The sequence below is a fragment of the Leucopleurus acutus genome (assembly GCF_964270905.1).
Source record: "Leucopleurus acutus genome assembly, chromosome: 4".
NCBI classification, from domain to species: domain Eukaryota; kingdom Metazoa; phylum Chordata; class Mammalia; order Artiodactyla; family Delphinidae; genus Leucopleurus; species Leucopleurus acutus.
In genome coordinates, this window is record NC_139146.1 from 156,638,663 (window position 1) to 156,664,660 (window position 25,998).

Below are 25,998 nucleotides of genomic sequence, written 5' to 3' on the forward strand. Positions count from 1 at the left end.
TGAGGCTCCTGGGCACAGGGCCTGCCCCGAGCTCAGCCCCGGCCAGCCTAGGGTCTCCCGGGTGCCACCAGCCCTGGAGGACAGAGCCATTGCTGAGTCTGCCAGGAGCCCAGCCTCGGGGTTAGGGGCTGGGCCCAGACCCTGGCCCTGGCGATGGTGAGGCTCAGCATGCCGGGCAGGCGGCCCGAGTGCGGCTCCCTGTGCCCAGGCCACCTGGGGCCAGGACTGTGCCTCGGCCTGGGGCCCGGCGTAGGGGGGCCGAGGGCAGGAGAGCTCGTCTGTCTGACTCTGCCCTGGAGCTTGGTCACCAGGGTCCTGGTTCAGAGCTCCCTTCACCTGGCTGCCTGAGGGCCCCAGGTCCCGGCCCCAGAGGTGGACAGACGCCTTGGGGGAGAGGCGCCGGTCCCGAAGAGCCACATCGGGCAGCGTGATCTTTATCAGTGCCTGGCCGTGTAGACGGGCGGGGGCTGCTGGCCGGTGGCGGGGCACCAGGGTTCTGTGCCCGCTGCCGGTAGTTCTGGGTGGTGTAGCGCGGGCGCTGGGCGCTGACAGGTATAGCACGTAGTCAGACGTGCGCCACAGCGGCTCCTCTCCGAATTGGTGCCTGTGGATGGCTGAGGGGCCAGGACCTGGGTCACCGGCTGGCCCCGCCTCCTGGCCCCGGGCGGTCTCACCCCAGCCCCTGGGTCGCGTACCCTGGCCCAGGATCACCGTACTCCTTGCCCCATGGGTCTGCCTTCCCACAGCACGCTCCCTACCGCTCGCAGGGGCCCCTGTACTGCGCGGGGATGATGCCGTCTACCAGGCAGTCGTCTCCCGGAGCCGCTGGGTGTGGGCTTCGGGATAGGGGTCAGGGGTCATCTCTGCACCTCTGGGCCTCACCCTCCCCTCGAGGAGGGCCTGGTGTCGAGGTGGGCAGGGCCGGGCACTCACCCGAAGGCATGCTGCGCTCCCGGGGGCTGTGGCATCAGCGCTTGTGGACATAAGCCTCGAGGTATGGGCTGTCCAGAGCGCCTGAGGGAGCGTGTTCCAGGCTTCTCGGGGGTCCGAGCTGGTCAGGCCCGTGTACCACTGTGGACCGGCAGCGTCGCGTCCCATGGGTGTGTACTTCCAGCGCAGCGCCTGCTTGATGGCCGGCGTCTGGCGGGGCCCCTCCTGGGACAGGTAGTCATTGCCGAGGGCGGGGGTGGAAGAAGAGAGACTGAGTTTTCAGCCCCCCTGCCCTCCCCGGGCCTCTTCATCCCCTTCGCCAGCGCTGAGGGTGCAGAAGCCTGGCCCGAGGTGCAGGGGGCCTCGTCTGTCCTTCAGTACTGGACACCCTCCCACCCAGGCTGGCAGAGGGTGGGAGGCTGACCCCTTGTAGCCCCTCCTCTCTGCCACATCCTCTCCAACCCCCAGGACCTCCTAAACATTTCATCTTTTCTTGCCTCTACTTAGTCCTTTGCCCAGCCTCCCAGGTCTGCAGGCCCTTTCCTCCAGGAAGCCCCCCTGGCCTGGAGATGCACCAGGAGGACGTGGTCTCAGCTGTGGCTGAGTGAATGGCACAGGTTTCACCGTCATTGGTCTGGCCTGGGAGCCGTGGGCTGGGGACACAGGGAAAGTGTGTGGGGAGCCCAGGTTCCCAGGGAGACCTTCAGGGAGCTCTTGCACCATCACCACCTGCCCAGTCATCGGGGCCAGCTGGGAGTGAAGACAAGCTCACATTTAAAGGAGAAACTATGCAGCTACACAGGAGTGCCTGTTCCGGGGGCCTCTGTTGCCAGAGCCCGTCCCAGGCTGAGAGCATCAGGAGGGCTTCCCCAAGGAGGAGGTGGCAGTGATGTGAGGAGGGACCCACTTGTGCAAAGGCCCTGGGGCATCAGGGATGGTGTAAGGAACAGAGTCTGGCAGAGCAAAGAGGGAAATGGAAATAAATATGCTAATGACGGCAAAAATCTAACCTCAACCAGGTACCATTAAAACTAAAGCTATCCTTCCGGAACACCCTCGCAGCACCACTGCCCAAGAGACAGACATGGGCACGTGCTATGCTTTGACTTGGTGAGCTCCCTCCGGGGAGATGCCCTAGGGAATGAGGACGTGACCCCAAGATGGTCCTAGCAGGGATGCTGATAAAACGTTCTCCCCTGTGCCTACTTGGAGTTCTCACTCCGCACGGAAAACCAGAAACCCAAGAGTCTCATAAGAGGTGGGCTCAACCCTGGTGGTTCCGGGACACAGGTTTCAGGAAGTGGCCGCAGGCTGGGTTTGCCGCTTGCAGGGAGGGGAGTTTGGGGACCATCTGGGGAGCCCCACTCTTCTGAACTACAAAATGAGCCGAAACTACAAAATGAACCTAGCTTGTAAAAAGGAATTAAAACAGTCTAAAATAACACACACACACACACACACACACAATTTGACCACAAACTTAAGAATTAAACGCTACGTTTCTTCCTGTGCAAATGAAGAAACTGGCTTCCAAAGTTTGAAACGGCCATAATGCAATAAGCCGAAACATTGTGTACTATTTTCACAACTGTACGTTTTGATATGTATTTAATAAACATCTGCTGAATGAATGTCTCCGTGCAAATTCGCAGACATTATTTCGGAATCAGGTTCCCAATGTCAGAGCCCATCACAGTAGAAACAGGATGAAGGTGAAATTAAACTCCGCGGCTGCCTGCATCTTTCCATCCGAGACAGAAGGAGGAGGCAGAAGGGGCTTGAGGCAGCAAGTGCGGTCACGCGTCAGCGCGTACTGTCACTCCCGTGCGAAGCCCACCCTCAGGCTCTCTTCTAGCAGGCGCGGGGCGACACCGGAACACGGGGTCCCGGGCGGGCGCTCCACCGAGCGCAGCGCGAAGCCGCGGTTCGCGGCCGCCGGACGCCCACTTCCGGGCGGCGGGGAAGAAGGGGCGTAACCGTCTCAGCCCCGCGCCCCGCCCGCGGCCCCCAATCCCCGTACCTGCCGGCTGCGGGAGCCCGCGACCGGAAGAGGGAGCGCGCGCGATGGAGCTGCGGCGCCTCTGGCTGCTCTGCTGCTGCTGCTGCTGCGGCTGCTGTCCCGGCGCCGCCCCGGCCCCGCCGAGCGGCCGCAACCCGCCCGCCGCCTTCCGGGTACCGCGCTCCCCGGGGGCCCTTCCCGCCTGCCTCTCCCGGAAGGGGGAGGGGGACCTGAGCTCACCCCCGGGTCCCCTGGGCTTCCTGTCCCGGGGACGGGGGAGGAGGCCCTGAGCTCACCCCCGGGGTACCCTGGGCTTCCTGTCCCGGGGACGGGGGAGGGGGACCTAAGCGCACCCCCGGGTCCCCTGGGCTTCCTGTCCCGGGGAGGGGGAGGGGACCTGAGCTTACCCCCGGGGTCCCCTGGACTTCCTGTCCCGGGGATGGGGGAGGAGGCCCTGAGCTCACCCCCGGGGTCCCCTGGGCTTCCTGTCCCGGGGACGGGGGAGGGGGACCTGAGCGCACCCCCGGGTCCCCTGGGCTTCCTGTCCCGGGGAGGGGGAGGGGACCTGAGCTCACCCCCGGGGTCCCCTGTGCTTCCTGTCCCGGGGACGGGGGAGGGGGACCTGAGCGCACCCCCGCGTTCCCCTGGGCTTCCTGTCCCGGGACAGAGGGGCCACCGGAGCGCCACCCCCGGGGTCGCCTGCGCGCAGTCCGGTGACGCGCCTGCGTTCCAGAGCTGGCGTGACGCGCGCGAGCCGTGCTGACACACAGAGGGGTCCTCCAAGAAAGATGTGCAGCTGCGGGTGACCACTGGCTACGTCCAAGGTGGTCCTAATTTGAAGGCGCACCCCCTTTTGGAGCCCCCGGGCGTCCTCGCCGCCTGCCCAAACTGCATTTCAAGGATGGGAACCAGAAGTAGGCGGAGAAACCTGCCCATCTTCCGGAGGGGGCGCTGGCCACCTCCTTCTGAAGTCGGAATTTTATCCGCACAGAGCCAACCTTCCGCAAGCTCAGGGAATCCTGCCGGTTTATGATTTAACTGAACGCGGGCCCCTTGCACTAGCGCACACCCTGCAAGTTCCGCTGACTTGGTGGAGACCGATTTAGAGAAAGGGGAAGCATTTCATTTCCTTTTCAGATTATTTTGAAAAGGCTTGGTAATCTCAGATGCACGCCAGCATTAAAACTCAGGAACACACCAGTTAGCTCAGTATAAATAAGGTTTTTCCTGAAACCAAGCAAGCTGCAAGAGGTAATGATTTACAGTTGGCCTCACTGTGTTCTATTCAATATGTATCCAATGCTGGGAGCCGTGGGCTGGGGACACAGGGAAAGTGTGTGGGGTCATGAGAGGTCATTATCATTTTTGAAGTTATCAAAGGAAATTCCTTCTTAAGCAAAAGCAGGTATGAAATCAGTAATCCTGCTGCTTAGTGGAATTGCATTTCTTATTTTCCCGGTATTTTCTTGAGCTTTCCATGGGATTCTGTAGCTGCTCTCTTCTTCTCCTCGTCTCCCTGGACCTCCAGTGTTTAGGAGGCGCCAGCCTTGTCTGATTCTGCGCATTCTTGTTTTTTGCCCAGACCAGGATGTGTATTTTTATCACCAATTTATTTCTCTAGCTTTCAAAACCAGAAGCACCGGTATAATCGCTTAAGATCAAAGTTTTTGTCCTGTATTCCATTCCTGCCCTGAGCTTGGAGGCATATGGTGGTGAACTAACACCTTAGGGGAAAAAAACCAATCCCACCCATACCGCTAACGTATTCATTGACTGAAGAAATAAAAGCACTGCCATACTTCTCAAAAATAAAAAAAATTGAGGAAGTCACAAGGAGGCCAGAGTAATGAATATGTATTTTAAACCTATGTTATTTATATAATTTATAAATATATATGTATTCACTCATACTGCATAGTTACTCATACTAGAAGCCATACCCAGGAGATGATGTCTAGAAAATACAGCTCCTCTCGGGTTCTGCAAGGGTGCATGCCAGGAGATAGACAGTTGTAAGCAGACAAGGGCAGAGTGAGGAAGATTCTCAGTAAGTTTAAAAACCTTGAGCTGAGAAAGCCTGAAAGATGTTCAAAGCAATTGCTCCCAGTGGGAGTTTAGTTCTTGAGATGGGGGCCTGGAAGGGAGAGCAACGAGGGCTTCTGTCCACACTTGCTGGAAACTGTGTTTGAACCTAAACAGCTGTTTGGACCTTGGGCAGAGCTGGACGTGAGCAGATAGAAAGGGCCTTGCTGGCTGGGTACCCACAAGCATTGGGAAGCACCCCTCTGGCCTGGCAAGATGGATTAAAGTGTGTTGTAACTGACACTCAGTATAACTCTGCAAAGCTTTATCTCTTTAAAATTATGTCAGGGCTTCCCTGGTGGCGCAGTGGTTGAGGGTCCGCCTGCCGACGCAGGGGACACGGGTTCGTGCCCCGGTCCGGGAAGATCCCACATGCCGCGGAGCGGCTGGGCCCGTGAGCCATGGCCGCTGAGCCTGTGCTTCTGGAGCCTGTGCTCCGCAACGGGAGAGGCCACAGCAGTGAGAGGCCCGCGTACCGCAAAAAAATAAAAATTAAAAATAAAAATAAAATAAAATTATGTCTCATTAGGAATTGGTTGAGATTCTCTGTTTACCCATCGGGGTAAATTATGTACAGATTCTAGAAAATTCCCTGGCTCCATAATCAACTTAAAACGAAAAAAAAAGTTTAAAAATTAAAATAGAGTTATAAAGTGCTCTGTGTCGTGCTAGAGAGAATGGAGAGGTTTTAGGGTGAAAAGTGGACAAATGTTGAACCAGCAGCTGTAGTCTTTGGATCTTGGTATCTTAGTTAGGGAGAGCAAAGAGGTGTCCTCTTGTTTGCAAATGCATTGATGACTGACTAGTGGCTGCCCAAAACCCAGTGGAAAGGTGTTCAGGGAACTGCTGACGCAGCTAGAGAAAGGATCTGATTGATTAGTAATGTTTTCACCATCATGGGTTCATGGTGAAAGGTTTTGTCATCCCTGCCTTACAGGGTTTCCTAAGTTCCCCGGGAATATTCCTTGAGCGGAAGTCAGGTGGCACCTGTGATACTTGTACACAAACCGACACTCCTCCTGGGATGATTATGGGATGCCTCACAGGCTAAGTGACTGGGGAAGGGGGGGACAGCAGCCGCCCCTCTGCCCTTTCACTCCTTAGAAGCTTCTGGTGCTCAGGAAGCCCCTGCCGTTGGGTTCAGCCTGTTCTTTGTGCTACAGCCCAGGTGTGGACTGACATTTGCTGAGGCTCCCTGTCTGACCACAGAACAGCTGGTCTTCTGACCCCTGTGGGAGACCACAGACCCAATAAGGGAACCAATAAAAGTTGTATGTTCTCACCTCAGGAAAGTATTTGTATGCCAATGCACATGTGATTTTGCTTAAAATTTCAGAAACTCCACCTTAAAAAGTCTTGCCTCGATGATTACATGCTCTGTTTATAAAAAATAAAATTGTACTTTGAGGCATGTTTGTTTATGTATAAATAGAAGGTCATTTTACAATGAATGATCCTAATGAATGAACCACAGATGCTTGCTGTAAACAGCCCCTGAAGATCTGGATTATTTCCTCCAAATAAACTTTATCCAGAGTGCTTTAAACCACAATTTCTGTCTAACAGAAACATTAAGAGGTGAAATTGATGTAAGACACTGAGGGTCGGGTGGCAATTTCCAATGGCTCTAGCTTCACGCGTACACTGCCAAAATGAAAACGTACCAGAAACTGGAGATCTTGGGTCAGAATTGATTCAGTCTTTCGTTCATCTGTCCATCCGTTTATCCAGTACTTTAACATCTACCATGTATAACAAGATAGTCTAGGTTTTCTGACTAATTCAGTAGGAATAAGACACGAATGGATTCTGTTCGGAGTTGGCCTCTGATTGAAATAGGCGCTTCATAGATTCTTTCCATCAGGTTGAAGAAGTTTCTTTTCATTCACTGCTGAGAGTTTCTATCGTGAAAGGATTATGAATTGTTAAGTGCTTTTTCTGCGTCTATTGAAAATACCATATAGTTTTCCTTCCTCTTTCATTCCATTAATATGGTGTATTGTGTTGATTGATTTTCAGATGTTAAACCAATATAGTCTTTTTTAATGGCCCTCACTTGGTCATGATGTATTGTCTTTCTTATAAATTGTTGAATTTGATTTGCTAATATTTTCTTAAGGATTTTACATCTGTAGTCATGAGGGCTATTGGTGTGTATTTCTCTTTCTTTGAGATGTTTTTGTCTGGTTTTGGGATCAGGGTTATACTGGCCTTATAAAATCAGTTGCAATGAGTTCCCTTCGCCTTTGTTTTCTCAAAGAATGTGCGTACAGTTGGTATTGGTATTTCTTTTTTAATTACATAGAATTCACCAATGAAGCCATCTCGGCCTGGAGTTTTCTTTGTGGAGTAATTTTCAGTTAGGAATTTAATGCCTTTACTTGATAAAAAGCTGTTCAAGTTTTCTGTTTCTCTTGTATCCAGATTTGGTAATGTGTGTCTTCCAAAGAGTTTGTCCGTTTCATGTAGGTTGTCAAACTTATTGGCCTCAAGTGGTCAGAATATGATTCTTCTAGTGCCTGAAGCGTCTGTAGCGGCCCTTGTTTCATTCCTGATATTGGTGATTTGTGTGTCTTCTCTTTCTTTCTTTTCTCTATCCCAGGAGTCAGGACTGAGAGAGGAAGTCGAGGAGGGTCAGGGAGAGTGTCTGCAGCATCTCTGAGCTGAGAGAAGGGGTGAGGGCAGGGTACCCTAGACGCCCTGCAGGCCAGGGGAGGGTAGGAGGCCATGGGGACACACAAATCCCAAACCAGTCTTCAGTGGAGGCCCTTCCCCAGTAGGCCGGCCAAGTGCTTAGTCATGGCCTGGGTGCAGCCTGTGAGCACCAGGGCCTCCCTCCCTGCAGTCCTGGCAGTTCAGATTCAGGGGGTAAGCTCCCTGTGGATGGTCTGTGAGGCCCATCCTCCTGGCTGCAGCGGGCTTTCCTGTACATCCATGAAGGTCCTACCTTGTCAGGCCTTCGCTCATCCCTCCAGCTCGCAACAGTGGCCAGTAGATGCTTACAGGACGAGGGAAGCCGCTGGACTCCTCGTCAGTCTGCAGTCGCTGGCTCAGATTTGTCACGCGGCCTCTCCTCACACTTGCTTTGCATCTCAGTTCTGTTGATAGATTTTTACGTCTCCTTCCCAAATTATATTCGGAGGCTTGCTTCATCGAGATTATCTTTAAATCTCTAAAACTCAGTAACTGTTGATTGATTAACAGTCCCTCCAGGCGTATGCTCAATAAGGAAAAAATAAGATTACGATGAGTCCCAGGAATAATCTGCTTGAAAACAAACAGCTTATGCCATTTGCAGCAACATGGATGGGCCTAGAGATGATCATACTAGGTGAAATAAGTCAGAGGGAGAAAGACAAATACCGTGTGTTATCGCTTGTATGTGGAATCTATAAAAATGATGCAAATGAACTTACTTACAAAACAGAAACAGGCCCACAGACAAAGAAAACAAACTATGGTCACCAAAGGGGAAAGGGGCACAAGGGGTAAATTAGGAGTTTGGGATAAACATATACACACTACTGTGTATAAAATAGATAACCAACAAGGACCTACTGTATAGCACAGAGAACTATACTCAATATCTTTTAATAACCTATAATGGGAAAGAATCTGAAAACGAATACATATGTAAAAAATAGCAGCTTAGCACTATCAAGGGCATGACGTATATAAAATGTAGTTATGCATATATTCAACAACAAATATTAATTAAGCATCTGTTGTGTGCCAGGTGTGTGCTCAGTGAGGGGAACCCAGTAGCGAATAAGACAGACCAGCCTGGCCCTCATTTTGCTTATAGGTTTATGGGACAGACACGCAATAAACACGTAAGTGCACAAGCAAGTACAGGATAGCTAGAGCTGGAAACTTACCAAATGGTGGGGTCTCCTGAAGTTCTGTTTATCCCACACAGCTGGTTAGAAGTAGGAAATGGAGGCGTGTTCATACAAAAGACAAGCCTAAGATTATTATCACACAACTCAAAGCTGAGGAATCTGTAACAATGGTCCCATTTTCCCTTTGGAAAGACAAGCCAGGCGATCTTCCTGGGACAGTTCCAGGCTTGCATCTCTTTCCCAAAGCCTTTTTACCCAAAATGAAACAGAGACCTCTATAAAGCTCAAGGAGAATCGGATTTATAGATTCATTAGTTACGTACTCCTTTTCTCATGCTTCATTAGTTGTGCTGGGAAATACGGAGATAAAGAAGACAGTGTTCCCAGATCCATAGCTGTTGGATCACATGAATGCTGTTTGGCGACAACTCCCACTAGTGTCTAGTGTTTATTTGCAATTTATTTTATTTTTTCCACTATGTTAAATAAACATCTATTTAGTGCTTTCAACATGCTTAGTAAAGAGGAATTATAAATGGTTACCCATTTATATGAATTCCTGGGACATTCCTTTCCCAGCTTCAAAAATTACTCCTGAAATCAGATAATATTTGTAATACAAAACATTTATAAAAGTAATCTGATTATCTTAGATGACCTTCCGTCGTGATCTGCAGGAAATAAATCAAGCTTTAACTTCTGCATCTGAAAGCTATCTCCAAGTAAGTTATATGCAGCGTGCTCTGGAAAGTTAACATGGGTGATATAAATGAGTGTGTTTTTTTTTCCTTTTAGGAAAGTCTTAATAGACATCGATACTTGAATTCTGTATTTCCTGGTGAAAACTCCACTGCCGTCTATGGAATAAATCAGTTTTCTTATTTGTTCCCTGAAGAGTTTAAAGGTACGGTGCGATGGGGCTACTAGTTGATTACTTTCCCGACTTTAACTTGTTTCCTTAACTTTTGAGAATTGTTCAATTGTGAAGCTAGTAAATTGAGTAATACTTAATATTTATTAAATGCTTAATAAATGTCCAGCACGTACCTGGTGCTGACAGTTAGAAAAGTAAATCCATGTTCACTCTCTTCCAATTATTGCTTAAGAACTAAATACCGTAGATACAGACATTTCCACGTGGCTCTGAGGGCTAATACCTCATCTCTCCTCCAGTTTTCTGTGCTCTTCCTATTCAAGACACCCATGGTTCCATGGGTTGTGATCAAACAAATGATGTCAATTATACTCATCTTTTTTTGACCTGCTTCTATCAAACACGTCATTTTATGTGAAAGCCCCGGCCCTATTGGAGGGATTCTCATCTTTGTAGCTTTCGCCTAATCCATTTCGTGTATGGAAAAGCACAAAAGGCAGACTTTATCAGAAACTCCACTGTTTCTGTTGAAACGTCCCTCCAAAAGGAATCCCTATAATATAATGTTGGTTGCCTTTTCTTTTCATGTGTATCCTCAGCTATTTATTTACGAAGCAGACCTTCCAGTTTTCCCCGGTTTTTGGCGGACGCGCACACATCCATCTCCAACGTGTCTTTGCCATTAAGATTTGACTGGAGGGACAAGCACGTCGTCACCCCAGTGAGGAACCAGCAGACAGTACGTTTGTTTTCTTTTCCTTTTTGCTCAGTGTCTGAGTCACTCTTGAGGTCAAGTTCGATCACGCTTGTAAAGGAGCCGTCACTGCTGTAGGTGGAAGGACACCCCAATCATCAAAAAATGGAGAACCCCTGGTGGGGGAGACGGATGTCAGGCCGGGCTCTCACTCTGGAGGTGAGCTCTGTGGCGCCCCTCCCTGGCTGCCTAGCCCCCTTATCACGGTCCCCAGGCCTGTGCAGAACAGCGGGTGGAAGGCTGGAGGAGGTGAACTTGACCACTGACGCTTTAGCCGTTCAAAAGGGAAACGACGTGGGCTTCCCTGGTGGCACAGTAGTTGAGAGTTCGCCTGCCAATGCAGGGAACACGGGTTCGTGCCCCGGTCCGGGAAGATCCCACATGCCGCGGAGCGGCTGGGTCCGTGAGCCATGGCCGCTGAGCCTGCGCGTCCGGAGCCTGTGCTCCGCAACGGGAGAGGCCACAACAGTGAGAGGCTCGCGTACCGCAAAAAAAAAAAAAAAAAAAAAAGGGAAATGACGTGACATCAGGCACTGGCCCCCCGTGTGCCCTGGTCTCTTGGGTTCATCCCCTGAACTCCCTCAGAAACCCTACCTCCATCCCCACCCCTACAGGATCGCACACTTTGTACCTGTGATCCTTAAAAGTGCAGTCAGTTCTGCTGGAATGTGACATAAACGTTCCTAGAAATCACCAACTGTGTAAAATCAGGCAGTGAAAATGAGAGGGAGTATAGAAGAAATGAGGTTAGGACTCAGCGCTAAAAACTTCGTGACACACTAAAAAAAGGCAGGGAAGTAGTAAAGGTGGCAGTGCGGTTTTACATGTGTTAAATGATAAAGAAGTGAGTAAGCCCTGCAGTAAATGCAACCGTTTACCACCCTGTGATATCACTTACATGTGGAATCTAAAATATGACACCAATGAGCTTATCTATGAAACAGAAACAGACTCACAGACATAGAGAACAGACTTGTGGCTGCCAAGGGGGAGGGGGTGGGGGAGGGAGGGAGTGGGAGTTTGGGGTCAGCAGAGGCAGACTAGTACATATATAGAATGGATAAACAACAAGATCCTACTGTATAGCACAGGGAACTATATTCAACGTCCTGTGATAAACCATCATGGAAAAGAAAATGCAAAAGTATACATATGTATAACTGAGTCATTTACTGCACAGCAGAAATTAACACATCATTGTAAATCAGCTGTACTCAAGAAACACAAATGTAAAAAATGCAGCCATTTACCCTGCAGAAGTCCTGAGTGTGCCTGTGAGGATCACCTGGAATCAGAGGGAAAGCGGGACCCCAGGTGTGGGTAGCACGCCCATTCACGAGGCGAGCCATCTCCCCGGCAGACGTTGGAGGGCAGACGCGCTTGCCCCGCACCCCCGCTGCGCACGGGGATGTCCACTGACCTGGGAGAGTTGGTCCCTAACCCCAGGGATGCGGCCCCAGTTTGTCTGCAGTAGAAACCTCAATGGGTCACTCAGTCTCCTCTCCTAAGACCAACGCTTTGGACCCAGCAGTTCCCCGGTCACCATCTAGTTAGGAGGATCCTTTTTGCTTTCTCAGATTCTGTATTTATTGTTGTGGGTTAAATTTTACCGCCAAATCATCTGCTTTATTTTTGGATTCGTAATGAAGGGTGATGTAGTCTGAAACCCAGTCCATCCAGGGTGTGCTTACGTTGTATTCAAGGCAAACTTTTAATTAGGAATCTTCTTACTAAAGGAAAGATGTTTTGGAGCAGGGACTGTCCCCCTGGGGCAGTGGTAGGTGGGTACCCTAAGGTGACCTGCGTTTACAGTTCTCAAGGGGTGGGCACCCTGCTGGAATGTCCCCTAGTGAATGCGGTACCCTGCTCCAGGCACTGAAGCTAGAGGTGTCAATAAGGCCACTTGGAGGCCATTAGATCGCTCAGAGCTTCCCTCCACGAACACCACCAGCTGTGCGTCCTTTCTTCGCCTGCAGTACCTGGTCCCGGGATTAAGACAGTTCCGCCCAGTTTCAAATCCCACTCTCTGCCTTTCCTGCAGTTCTTCCTTGTATGAAATTCTTGATCCTTTCCTTCCACCTCCTCCCTTTCTTGTAGGACCAGCCCTTTAATTCTTTTGCTGTAGTTTGTCCAGTGAGGGGAAGTTAAGAGTCCCAGTCTCAGGAAGCTCGTCAGCCAGTATCTCAATGAGGAACGAGCAGTAGAGGTCTCCATCATTGGGACATTTCCTGTGTTCATAACTGTGATGGGCTGAGGAGTCATTCAGCCAGTTCCTGAGTCCGTCCGTGAAAGGGACCAACGTAGGCATGTGCATCCTCACCCCTGCTCACCTCATCCCTGCCTTCTAGCCGGAGGGGGGGAGGTGGATGGCCAAGCAGAGGGATGGAAGAACGGGCTGGGCGTTGGTACACACCTTAGATGCAAGCCACCTGTTCAGTGAACTGGCTCGATTTTTTTTTTTAATGTATTTTACTGAAGTATAGTTCATTTACAATGTTGTGTTAATTTCTGCTGTACAGCAAAGTAACTTACTTATACATATATATATATATATATTCTTTTTCATATGCTTTTCCATGATGGTTTATCACAGCATGTTGAATATAGTTCCCTGTGCTGTACAGGAGGACCTTGTTGTTTATCCATCCTATACATACTAGTTTGCGTCTGCTAATCCCAAACTCCCACTCCATCCCTCCGCCATCCCCTCCCCCTTGGCAGCCACAAGTCTGCTCTCTCTGTCTGTGCAGACTCATTTTTTTAAAAAGACCGTCAGTTCAAGTGTGTTCCCAGTCTCTAAAATTCACTTGTATTCTGCATCGTCTAACCTGCAATGGTGATACTACCAATTTACCTTTAATGAATAACTAGATTTTGATGCTTACAAGAGAATTTTGGGTTTCGTTTCCTTTTTTCAACTGGAAAGTCGACGGGATTGGCGTTTATATCCTGTGGGCCTGGGCCTCCAGACTGTGCTCACTTGATTTGATCATCTGAGATATCAGAGATGTTGGCAGACTTGATTTGCACGTTATTTGATAGTAAGTACTGTTCCTGTTTCTGTCCCTGGCAGTGCGGCGGATGCTGGGCCTTCACCGTGGTAGGAGCAGTGGAGTCCGCGTGCGCCATAAAAGGGCAGCCTCTGGAGGCACTGAGTGTCCAGCAGGTCATAGACTGTTCATACAGCAACTACGGCTGCAACGGAGGGTCCCCGCTCAACGCTTTGAACTGGCTCAATAAGGTGACTAGGTCCACAGCCTTTTAAGCTGCTTGTTTAATGCACATTCAGAATTCACAGACAATCTACTGTCATTTACTAAATAATGTTTTCGGGGTCGGCAATGTAGCTAACCAGAGCTTGAATTAATCAGAAGACTTCCCAGTGTGACCATATCCGGAAATAGAGTCTTTAGGAAGCTCTGGAGGTTAAATGAGGCCATAAGGTTGGACCCTGACCCGATCGGACTGTGACCTTGGACTTCCAGTGTCCAGAACCGTGTGAAAATCAATTTCAGTTTTTTAAGCCAAAAAAGAAAAAAAAGAATTGCTTCTGGGCAGGTCAGCCATCAATAGTGAAACCAAAGTATGAAAAATCTTACCTGCAATCGGTGTTCAGAAAAATATTTATGTTTATTTCCTCACATTACTTAACAGATGCTTTTTTTTTGCAGATGTGTGTCACATGACTCACAGCTGAGAGCGTATTCATTTCCGTAGAATTTCTGAGTGTTCAGGTTTACTGGGGATTAGCGGTCAGCTGATTGGGTGCTCTCTGTAGGCGCAGGGCTGAGCCCACGTTGCGCGTCAGTAGCTGGCATGGGGCTGCGCCCTGTCTCTCCCCCTCCAGAGGCTTCCCCAGCACTAAACACCCTCTGACGCTGTCCTAGGTCCAGCAGCAGTGGCATGAAGCCAGCGATGAGGTGTTGTGAAAGCTTGTCACGACAGCGCTCCCCAAGCTCCAGGGCCCCCCTCTTGCTCATTTGCTGTGTTTTGAGTCACCGCACACCGGACGCTGATGCTCTGCACATGTTATGGGCAGCAGTGGGTAGAGCGTGTGCCCGTGCTCGCATAAGCCCCGCTCCCCGAAACGGAGGGTTCGGTCCCGACAACTGTACGGGTGTGTGGCATTTGCCAAGTGAATGGCAGCGAGAGAAGTGGATGGAAGGATGCTTGTGAGCACAACGCAGGACCACTGCCCTGCCTGAGCCTCAAAGGCTTGGCAGCCCAGAGCCAGAGCCGTGGAAGGAGAGCGGTTTACACGCCTGTACCCTCGGGAGAAGGAGAGCCAGACTTTATCATCAGATCACCGGAGGTCCCGGGAAACGGAACACAGGAAATACAGGAGCCAAAGACAAAGAAAGACATTGAGTTTAAGTACCTAGGATGTCCTTATAAAACACCTAAAGCGTTCATTTAAGATTTTCATAACTCAAAGAATACCCACACGATGAAGGTGTGGCCCAGGCTAATCTTGTTTTGACACATGGTAATAAGTTCTATTTGATTTCTGACACAACCCTGTGACAGAGATAACTTTGGGCGCGCATTTTCTTTTAGATGCAAGTGAAGCTGGTGAGAGATTCAGAATACCCGTTTAAAGCCCAGAATGGTCTGTGCCGTTACTTTTCTGACTCACATTCTGGATTTTCAATCAAAGGTTATTCTGCCTATGACTTCCGGTAAGTGTCTCCCTCTGTTGTGGTTTCCTCTGTATCTCTTAATTTATTATCTATTGATTATTTGGAATGAATAAGTTGATTGACAGCATCACTGCCTACTCTTGTCTTACAATGGCCTTTTTACTGAAAATTGGTAATCAACGTGGAGGTCTATGTACGTTGTTTCTTAAATATGATCTGCTTTCTCCCACGTCATTACAAATGGAAACAACACACTTAAATTAACACGTTTCAATCCAGTTTAAAGTATAATTGACACTCACCACCTCTCACCAAGTTTAAGTGCCGCACTTCCCTTTAGCGTATTTCAGTCTTACTCATGAATCAATAAAGATTGCTCGGTGTAGACTCCAGCTAACGTCAAGCCGTCTACGTACCAAGAAGCATTTTTGAACGCACTCTGTGTTCCTTGCGTTTCTCAAGTGATCAGCTGTAAGAAAAACATGAAGTGCGGTTTTCATGTGAGAGGCAAGAAGGCAGAGCACGTGAAGAGCAGGTGACGTAGCACATCTGTAGGCGCGATGGGGAGGCCGGAGAAGAGGACTTGTGTTGGGACTGGAAGGGTACAGTGACTTTGGACAGATTCAGGAGAAAATAATCATTTACAAATTCTTTAAAAACTCAGAGCCGGCTAGAGAACCACTACGACCATTTGATTTCGTGCAAAATAGGTACTCAGAGATGAGGAGAGCCATGCAGCGCCTGGCTTCAATTTTAAAAATATGAAGGGAGCTTGTCACAGCGTTTCGAAACAGAGTAAACAGAAAGATTAAAATCAATTCCGCGAAGGTGACAGATTGCCCTACTACTTAGTAAATATAAAAGGATCTCTGGGTGCACGTGGAGTCTCCCCATGGGATCTGAAAGAAATCACGGGCGGATCTGGATCCTTGAGCAAAATGGAACCCTACGACGCCAGCATCCTTGCGTCCGAGGACAGCCAACGGTCCCCGGCTCCCGTCTGCGGAGGGGCTCTCACCAGGCGGCCTCAGGCCCCGAGGGAGGAGGCACAGAATCCGCGATAAACGGGCAGGGTCGCTGAGCACATCGGTCCCCACCTTCCTTGAGGGTGAAGTTCACGCACTTTCTAAACAAGCAAGTGCGTCTCTAAGCTGTCAGCTCCTGGAGAGTCTAAGGGAAGCGTCTGCACACGAAGGAACTGCATCTTCAAAGTGTCATTAGAAAGGACTCAGGGCATCCCTTGTCATGAGTAGCAGACTGAAAAAGTTAGGAAGAAACAAAAGAATAATAGGCACTAGTCTGAGTCAGAGAGAGAGGGAGAGGGAGAGAATGCAAAGGTGACTGCTTGGCGTCTGAAGCAGGATTCCTCCAGCCCTTGGATTAGAAGGCAGAGGACCTTGTGAGATCCCTCACGTTACAGCGAACGGTTAACTCTGAGAACACAGCGCCAAGCTCACTGCGTTAGACTCCGCAAGAAGAGCCTCCTTTGATTTATTCGTTTATTCAAGTATTTACTGAACCCTGTTTTAGGTTCTGGGGATTTGTCAGTGAACAAAACAGACAAAAATCCTGTCCTCAGGACTATATTTTAGTGATAGAGACAAGAAATAAATGAAAGAAATAAAAGTGTGCCTGGTCTGTTAGATGAAATAGCTTTAAAGAGAACAAAGCAGTCGTGGGGTGAAGAGGAGACACGTGAGGGGTGCACAGTCTCGGGCCGGGAGCCCAGGGAGAGGGTCCCTGAGGAGGTGGCCTTGGGGTGAAGACGTAACCCTGCAGATACCTGGGGAAACGTGCTCCCAGCAGAAGGAACTGTACATGCAAAAGCCCTGAGGCAGACATGGGTCTGGCATAGTTAAAGAGCAGTAAGGACACCAGTGTGCCTGCCACGGAGAGAAGAACAAGATGGGCAGGTGATGAGGTGACAGGTCGTCAGTGATAACCTGAGCAGTGTTACAAGAATGGCCTTAGACCTGGTGGAGACTAAAGCCCCACAGGGTGTACGGAGGGATGTTTCTGAGTTTGTACAGGAGAGTATCACAGGGGACTCCGGGATTTTTGCCCTGAAAGACTGAAAGGATGGAGTTGCCATGAATAGAGCTGGGAGAGTCTATGACAGAACAGAGAACATCAGATTTGTAGGAAGTGACCCCAGGAAGCACCGGGAGGGGACTAGGGCATGAGACAGCAGGGAGAGCCGTGTGTCCTCGGGACACAAATTAGGTCTGAGGGTAACTCGGCCCTCAGTCCTACTGGGGGCCTCTGGGATGCAGGGCAGGATGTGTGTGTCAGGGACGATGTCCCGCCGCAGTTGGCGCACATCACCTCCCAGGATTCAGTAGCTGAGGGCGCAGCGGAGGTAGCAGTGGGACATGGGCTTGCTTTCCAGGATCTTGAGGGGAGAAGGGCCTCAGGCAAGAGCTGCAGGGTCTCCTAGTGGGACCCTGGCTGCCTGGCCACACCGCAGGGTAAGGGCCGGAGGGTGTGGGAAGGTCCCCAGGCGTCTGCTGTGACCCGGCGCTGGGCAAGCCCCTGCCCTGGAATGTTACCGCTTCCCCAGGAGGACCTGAGCCGCAGCCGCAGGGCCCGGTTAGGGCTCATGTCAGGCCAACTCTGAAGCTCATGCTTTTTCCCCGACCTCTATTTGTACGGTCATGCTCTCTTAGTTTTTGAGTAGTCTCAGACAACATCCGCCCAGGGCACAGCTACCAGCCAAACACTTCATAAAATCTTGTGGTGACTCTAAAAAGATCTAAAAGAAAAAACCACACTGAGTCATAAAAGCAAAACGATCGTTCGTACTCAGGCTGCGTTCTGCATTTTTGCTCGCCACACCTCAGGAGAAGCATCTCAGGAGTCAAACTAGGACATGAGCATCACTATTTCAATAAACGAAAGGGACAAGCATCACGTGATGTCACTTAGATGTGGGTTCTGATAAATCATACAAAGGAACGTATTCACAAAACAGGAACACTCACAGACACAGAAAACAAGTTTATGGTTACCAGGGGACAGGTGGCGGGGGATAAATGAGGAGTTTGGGATTAACATGCACACGCTACTGTATATAAAATGGATAACCAACAAGGACCTACTGTAGAGCACAGGGGACTCTACTCAGTATTCTGTAATAACCTAAAAGGGACAAGAATCTGAAAAAGAGTGGATACTTGTATAGGTATAACTGAACCACTTTGCTGTACACCTGAAACTAACACAATGTGTATCAACTACGCTCCAATATAAAATAAAAATTTTTTTAAATAAAATAAAATATTTATGGGTGAAACAAACAAAAAGGGAAAGAACCTACTACATACAACAAGAGACTGAAACACTAGGAAGCAGTATACCACACTGAATTCTAGGGAGGTTGAGGTGCAAACCTACACACTTACCCAGGGTCTGCAACAGGTAAGACTCGCCTTAATCACCAAATCTGGATGACAGTAAAGATTAGGAGAATTCTTTGAAGACTGCGAGATTTGTATCTTACTGATGTGTAAAATTATTAGTAAGCTCATGGAACAAGGTTTGATAATTTGATAGTAGTTCCATATTGGGCTAAAAATGGAAATAAAGATACTGTTCGGAGCATATTTTCACTTGTTTCCAGCCCACACTGCTCTGAAAGACAAGTGACCGCAGTTCTGGGGCTAAATGGAGCCTTTCCCTGCTGGTCTAGACCGTGGCGTGCACGCCTATTTCCTATTTTCCAACAGCTGTGAAACCTCCCTCGTCCTGCCTCGAGCAGAGATGATAACTAAATCGTTTCCATCAGCCCACAGCGCTCATTGCCCTCCACGTTCCGAACAGCTTCTGTCCCCCCCGCCCTTCTCCTTTCCTCACACCGTCCCTGTAAGGTGTCGCTGATGTCCTGTATTTACTGTATAGCTTTTGTTACCTTTAAAAGGTGGCGGGACTCCCCTGGCGGTCCAGCGGTTAGGACTCCGCTTCCACTGCAGGGGCACGGGTTCGATCCCTGGTCCAGGAAGATCCCGTGGACCGCATGGTGCAGCAAAAAAAATAAATAAATAAAATGGAAAAAATAAAAGGTGGAGGCGGGCTTCCCTGGTGGCGCAGTGGTTGAGAGTCCACCTGCCGATGCAGGGGACACGGATTCGTGCCCCGGTCCGGGAAGATCCCACATGCCGCGGAGCGGCTGGGCCCATGAGCCATGGCCGCTGAGCCTGCGCGTCCAGAGCCTGGTGTCCCACAGCCCTCCTGGACGGCCAGTCTTCCAGACTTCTTTTAGCCTCCATCGATTAGGGCTTGATAATTGCAACCAAACCTACTCCTACCCATATACAGATTAAATAGATCACTTTTATAAAGTATTTGTACCTGAAAAACTAAACTTCTTAACCAAACATTTCCTCTTTTGGTAGTGACCAAGAAGACGAAATGGCAAAAGCACTGCTTACCTTGGGCCCTCTGATAGTGGTAGTAGATGCCGTGAGCTGGCAAGATTATCTGGGAGGCATCATACAGCATCATTGCTCTAGCGGAGAAGCAAATCACGCCGTTCTGGTAACCGGCTTTGATAAAACAGGTGAGTGCTGGTGAGATGCGACCAATTGCTTTGCAGCTTGAACTCCAGCTTGACAAGTGATTGCCTGCCATCCTTTAAGACGCTGAAACCTGGTCCTATTACGTCTAAGTCCTCATGAGCTTTACAACTTTTCACTAAACTTCCAGGTATACACGCCCTGCGGGTCCCACTATCAATCTGGTAAATGCCTCGTTGAAATGACACTAAATTCCTGATCTAAATAATGGGCATTCTCCATCTGGAATGTTTAGGGTAACTGCTGGGAAAGAAAAGTACTTATACTTACCTAAGGATCCTTTTTTTTCTTTCTTTTCCTTTTTCTAAGTCCCTGGAAAAGGATGTGTGTTTTCATTTTCTGCAGAAACTGCATTAAGTGAAATGAATTCAAACACATTTTCCATTGATGGGCGTGTGACACTAGTACTGATCAAGTTTACTTGGCTGGTTTGTTAGCAGTTCATTACATTTTTTACCTTTTTCTTAGAGCCACTGTACTTTTCAATAACTGAACTTTAAATAAACACTCTTTCACCACAAATATGTTCTCCAGGGTTTGTTTCATGTTTTTTAGGAAGTACCCCGTACTGGATCGTGAGGAACTCCTGGGGAACTTCCTGGGGCATAGACGGCTGTGTCCACGTAAAAATGGGAGGAAACATTTGTGGTGAGTCGTGAGTTGATATTCCAAACTCCAGGCTAAATGTCAAGGGAGAGACTGTGAATAGATTAAAATTATAGCCCATCCAGTCCATAGTGTGCGTCCAGGATACTTAGATCACTTTTACAGTAAGAATTGTCATCCTTTAACTAATTGATAAAAATACAACAGTGTTTTTTAAAAAAGACACTACTGTACACATTCATGTTTTTAAAAGGAAGAGGGACTGTAGTAAAAACCAGTGTAATGAGCAAAACATTGTAAGACATGGCGAAAATTTATCAAAGTTAATTACTTCCAAAACCAGAAAAAACTCCACTTAGGAGGCTGAGCTTTTCCAGAAATGTCTCCAATTCCAAATTTACTTTTTATAATTGTATTACTTTCCATTATTTTATGTATTATAATACCTTCTCTAGGATCATCAAGAATCTCTTTTTCTTTGTATCAAAATGGGTGAAAATCTGAATATTAGGGTTGTTTCTGATTTAATATGCCCCTTGTCACTTAGAAAAGTCTAGCAAAAAATTCTACCCACTGGAATTGAGAGGTTTAAAAGAATGCCAAACATGCTCTTTTGCTGAATAACACTTTTTATTAATCAACAACAAACCAAATTAAGATCGCTATTTAAGTATGTTAAACGTATTCTAAAATCCATATTCAAATTCTGTTCTAAAATTTTTGATCTAGAAAATCAGCATATTTTCTGAATCAAGTTGGACCCAAACTATGCTGTGTGTACAACTTTTTAAAAATTGTAGAACAGCCCAGGCTGTGATATTCATGATAAAAGAGAGTTATGGATGGGCTTCCCCGGTGGCGCAGTGGTTGAGAGTCCGCCTGCCGATGCAGGGGACGCGGGTTCGTGCCCCGGTCCGGGAGGATCCCACATGCCGCGGAGCGGCTGGGCCCGTGAGCCATGGCTGCTGAGCCTGCGCGTCCGGAGCCCGTGCTCCGCAACGGGAGAGGCCACAACAGTGAGAGGTCCGCGTACCGCAAAAAAAAAAAAAAAGAGTTATGGAAAAATTTGAGAGCTTACATTTTGATTCAGTCTAGTGACGACAGCTCAGTCGTTCCACAGAGCCGCATCTGTGTAGTTTAGTAAATGGCCTGTTCAATCACCCCAGTAAACAATTTTTCATAAATTATTTATTAACAAGAGTCAGCCTCACAGAAGCTTTTCAGTCAAAGCGTGAGCACCCCTGCCAGGCCTCTGCGTTCAGCTTCACTGGGGCTCTGCAGATAAAGGGCTGCTGCCACTCCCGGAAGCCCTGCTGCCCCCACAGTTCATCCCCAGCTGCGGAGTGAGGGGCCTGCATCTGGGCTGGGGGGCGGCTGCTTTCACAGCTCTGGCAGGGTTGCTGCCAGGACGTGATCCGGATGCTAGTTCAGCATCACTGCATCCCCACCTCTTCCCAGCCCCCAGCTACAAAGGGTGAGTCGGGATCATCTTTGCCCTGTACCCGTTTCCCAGTTTAAGTCTCCAAGGCCTGCCTGGTTCGTCATTATACAGGAATCCAGATCCTTTCTGAAAGGGAGTATTTCCTGAAAGTTACATCCCTGGGATGGTCACATTACTCTCACGACCAGCTGCGGAAGGCGGGTAGCATTCCGTGGCCCCAAGAGATTTCAAAGACGCAGCTAATCACAGAGGAATCCAGTCTTCAAATAGGATGTTTGATCACTTCCGCCACGACATTCTGATCTGCGACCGCAGAGCACACTGGTGATTTATTGAAATGTTATTGAAGTTCAAATCTTAGAACTTAAATCTTCAAATTGTGTTTAAAATAATCCTATAAATTATCGTATTGCCTCTAAGCACTATGTATGAGTGCGATACAGATTTCAGATACATTCACCTGTTCAGTTCATAAGTCGTTTGGGGATTTTTAATAGTTTCTTGAAATAAAAATATTAGGTATCTCCTCTAATATCTGCGTGTGAGGTTGCCGTGTCGCTATGGACAGGTAGCTATCACCAGTGAGTGATTTTCTTAGTAGATATTAACTCTTTCCGAACCCAAATGAAAATTGTTTTAATTTGCTATTTAAAAGGCATATAAGGAGGAAATAGAGTAGTACTGATCGTTTCCTTTTTCTCAGGTATCGCAGAATCTGTTTCTGCTGTATTCGTGTGATATGTTCGCCAGATCAAGAGACAGATACAAAACCGAAGGCTCGTGATGAGATGTGATACTTCATTCTCGGCATTTTCATCTTTAGGCTTTTGCAACTGCCCACGAAAGACAGGCTCTAGGGCCTGGTCCTGCTGAAACTATTGATCAGTTGTAGAACGTTCTCTTCTTAGAGAGAGATGGACAAGGTCAGAAGAAAGAACACCAGCACCATGGCCTGGGACGAAGTCTGTGGGACAGTTTCCTGCTGGGAGGACAGTCAGATTAGGAGGTATTTTAGGTCTCTTCACTCTGAAAAGGCTATTGTCTGGTTTGTTTGATCATTGTTTCTGTTTGCCGTTTCTTTATTTTTAATGACGTATTTCCAATCGGCTTAAAGACGTGATAAGAATCCCTTTTCCTTTATGGGATAAAATCACCAGCCCAAGCTGCCCAGCATACAGGAATAGCCAGCCTAGAACTAGGTGTGCCCCTCCCAGTTGTATTCCCAGCCCTCCAGGATGCAATTTCAAAGGAATGTTGAAGGGCCAGTTGCTCTTCCCCAGCACATGGTGCCGACCCGTGACCTGCGCAGATCATGTAGAAAGAAGCAAAGAGACAAAGTTACTTTTTAAGGCAGACAGTTAGCCTGATTGAAACTAAATGACCAATATGGCAACCAAGTGATAGGAAAATCTCAAGTAGCCTTGCCTGGAAGACAAATTATTTGGGGGTTTCACGGCCCGGAGGGTTCCAGTACGTTTTATTTCCTCCTTTGTTCTTGCGGATTGAGGAGCGGTGTGTCTTCTCACATTTTCTCACTCTTTCCCTTACTCTTGGCCGTGAAACTTCTAAATCCTCCTGGTGGTGCGGCTTCCCTGGCGAAAGAAGTCTCATTGTTTACTTTCCGTTTCAATTTAGGGCCATTTATTTGGCTCCAGTTGTCTCTAAGCCTTTATCAGCATCAGGACCTCACCTGTATGTCCGCCCATCATTTCGACGCACCACCTCTTTCAAAGTTCAACCTCATTAATCTGGGGTATCAGCCAAAATGTGTTTCCCAGCCTCTGTTGTCCCAGTCTTCTGCTTATTTTTCCCAGACTCCATCCTAACTACTTTTTCGTGCATCCCTTTGGCTTTCCACGTGGTCCCCGGTCCTCGAGGTCCAACTCCTCTTTCGCAGGGTCATTATGCTTGGCCGTGTAAGAGCCTCAGAGCATGAAAGCTGCTCTTCTGATTGAATCGTATTGTGTGAGTTAAATGACAAAGTTGTATCAAGTGCTACGTATGTAAGTATCTCCTCTCTCAAATTCTCGGTCGCGGTCCAGTGTAGACTATCTTAAAAGCAAAATTGTAGAGGTGGCAATAACCACTGAAAAAAATTGAGACACCCCATTTTCCCTCTCACGGTTGGCCTTTATTTATCACTCTCCTTATTAGAAGAAAATCAAAAACAAGGCACTATTTCTTTTCCTTACACCAACAAGAAGCGATTTCAAAAGAGTATGTGTTTACTCAGGTTTAGACATGACAAGTTGACACTCCGTTTGGCCGATATTCTAAATACCAGCCATGCCACAAAGGACTTGTGTCTTGATTGTCTCAGTTTGTGTTCATGTACTAATTCCTGTAGCGTGTGAGCGCGTTTCTGATACTCTTTTACAAAGATCAATACCCTTCTGAATTACAAAGTGATGAATACCTCTCGGCTCTTCTGGATTTTGATAACATTTTTAATAAAATGACCTGTATCTGACTCTGGGTCAAGAAGACTCTGTCCATGTGTATGGCTTACATTTTGTGAACACAGTGTTAATGCGGTTCACATTCACACAAGAGTTTCCTCAGCTCCAAACCCATATGTTTAGTTTTTGGTTTTCTCCATAGACATCTTAACTTCCATGTCTACAAACTATCTCCTTCCCCCCCTCAAAACAACAAAACAAAACAACAGAACGAAAAACCTAAAAACAACAACAAACGCCCACACATCCTGGAGTCTCTGTTTCGGGTGACAGCATTAGTATCATGTAATAACCCAATCAGTAAAATTGAGGGAAATCTTAGATGTTCCATCAGGTCAGCCACACCTGAGGACCAGCACCTAATCACCCACCTGCTCTCCGTTTCCTTCCTCCATCCTTCACTCGCTGCATGTTCTTTAGCATCTCTGACCCCCACTGCTCAGGAGTCGACCCACCAGACCCCTTGTCCCTCAGTCTGGGGCTTCTCGAGTACGGCCCCCAGACCAGGAGCCACCCGAGGACTTGGAAACTGTTTCGTCAGCCCCCCGGGTGTTTGTGATGGACGGATTGACAATGCATCTGCTCTGTGTCCCCGGGGTTTACATTTCTAAAAGACACGATTTTCATGTTATCCCTCTGGTTTAGCCCATTCAGGGGCTCCCGGTGCCTAAAAGATAACATATCAACTTTTCTAAATGAGCTTTTCCCAAAGAGGCCCCTTCCTGCCTTCTCAGCCTCACCGTCTGCTGTTCCACGTGGGCGTGTGCTGTACTCCCGCGCTGACCAGCTGCTGGACGTTCGCCCGTGAGGCCGAGAGGAGAGCAATGAAATCTTCACATAATAATTAGGAGTCATAATGAAAAACCAAGATGTTCCTGGATGTGATTTCACTGGGATCTCAGAGTGAATACTAAATTAGCCTTACAGGGATTCATGATTCATTTAAGAATTATTGAAAGTGGGTCGTAGGCACTAGAAGCAAGCTTAAATGGGGCAAGGGCACTAACTGGCATTATGAGTGGTTTCGACATTTACGTAAGAATTAGTGATACATCATTTGAAAAAAACTACACCTGTATAACCTAGTCACACCAAGAAACAGATAAAAATAACTAAATCAGATCATTCATTTAGTCTATTAAAAGAACGTGCCTTGACATATAGCATTTATTCCAGGATTCCAAGGCATCTTGACGGACGGAATATCCAGTAACATATTTCTTCATTACTTCCTGAGAAAAAGCCAAGATTATAAGTATTTTATCCCAATACATAGAGAGGAAACTGGGGATTAAACTGGTGGTTTGGACCAAAGTAGATAATTAATAGATGCATTTGATCTCAAACTTGCTGACTTATTTCAAAGGGAGTGTCATTGGCCTCGCTACTTGTCTCTGGATTTTTCAGCTTAACCACCATCTGGTACCATGTGCCTGTCCCTGTGCGCGCACACACACACACACACACACACACACACACTCACACACGCCATGGAGGCAAAAGTATATGTAAGTAATGGAGTATACAAGTATACTTGTATACTTGTATACTTGTATACTTGTATATTCCAAGTATACAAGTATACTTGTAAGTATATACATATACTTACAAGTATATGTAAGTAATGGAGAGACAAACTAGACAATATGACCCTTACAAGAAAATTGCAATTGAGACCAAAGAATAGCTCACTTCCATCAAGAGCCTACCGCTTGCCCTCGGTCAAGGTGGCTGCACATTCCAGATTTCTTTGATAATATTTTGTACTCCCCTCATAACAGGAATTTCACTAGGTATTGA

General features: G+C 48.0%; 1 protein-coding gene and 1 pseudogene across 2 annotated transcripts; one reads left to right on the top strand and one right to left on the bottom strand.

The window, feature by feature from the left end:
* Positions 1-437: 437 nt before the first annotated feature.
* Positions 438-1,671, bottom strand: LOC309961173 (tektin bundle-interacting protein 1-like; annotated as a pseudogene). Its single transcript has 4 exons — positions 1,451-1,671; positions 934-1,201; positions 712-836; positions 438-614 (listed from the first exon to the last, which is right to left on the bottom strand). The product of its transcript is annotated as a tektin bundle-interacting protein 1-like (transcript).
* A 1,323-nt stretch (positions 1,672-2,994) lies between these two features.
* CTSO (cathepsin O) lies at positions 2,995-24,362 on the top strand (the record flags this gene model as incomplete). Its single annotated transcript, XM_082838525.1, has 8 exons — positions 2,995-3,102; positions 9,649-9,757; positions 10,327-10,466; positions 13,555-13,722; positions 15,039-15,160; positions 19,513-19,676; positions 20,248-20,340; positions 22,443-24,362. The coding sequence occupies 8 exons, from the start codon at positions 2,995-2,997 to the stop codon at positions 22,475-22,477; spliced, it is 939 nt and encodes a 312-aa protein (XP_082694651.1). The 3' UTR covers positions 22,478-24,362.
* Positions 24,363-25,998: the final 1,636 nt, after the last annotated feature.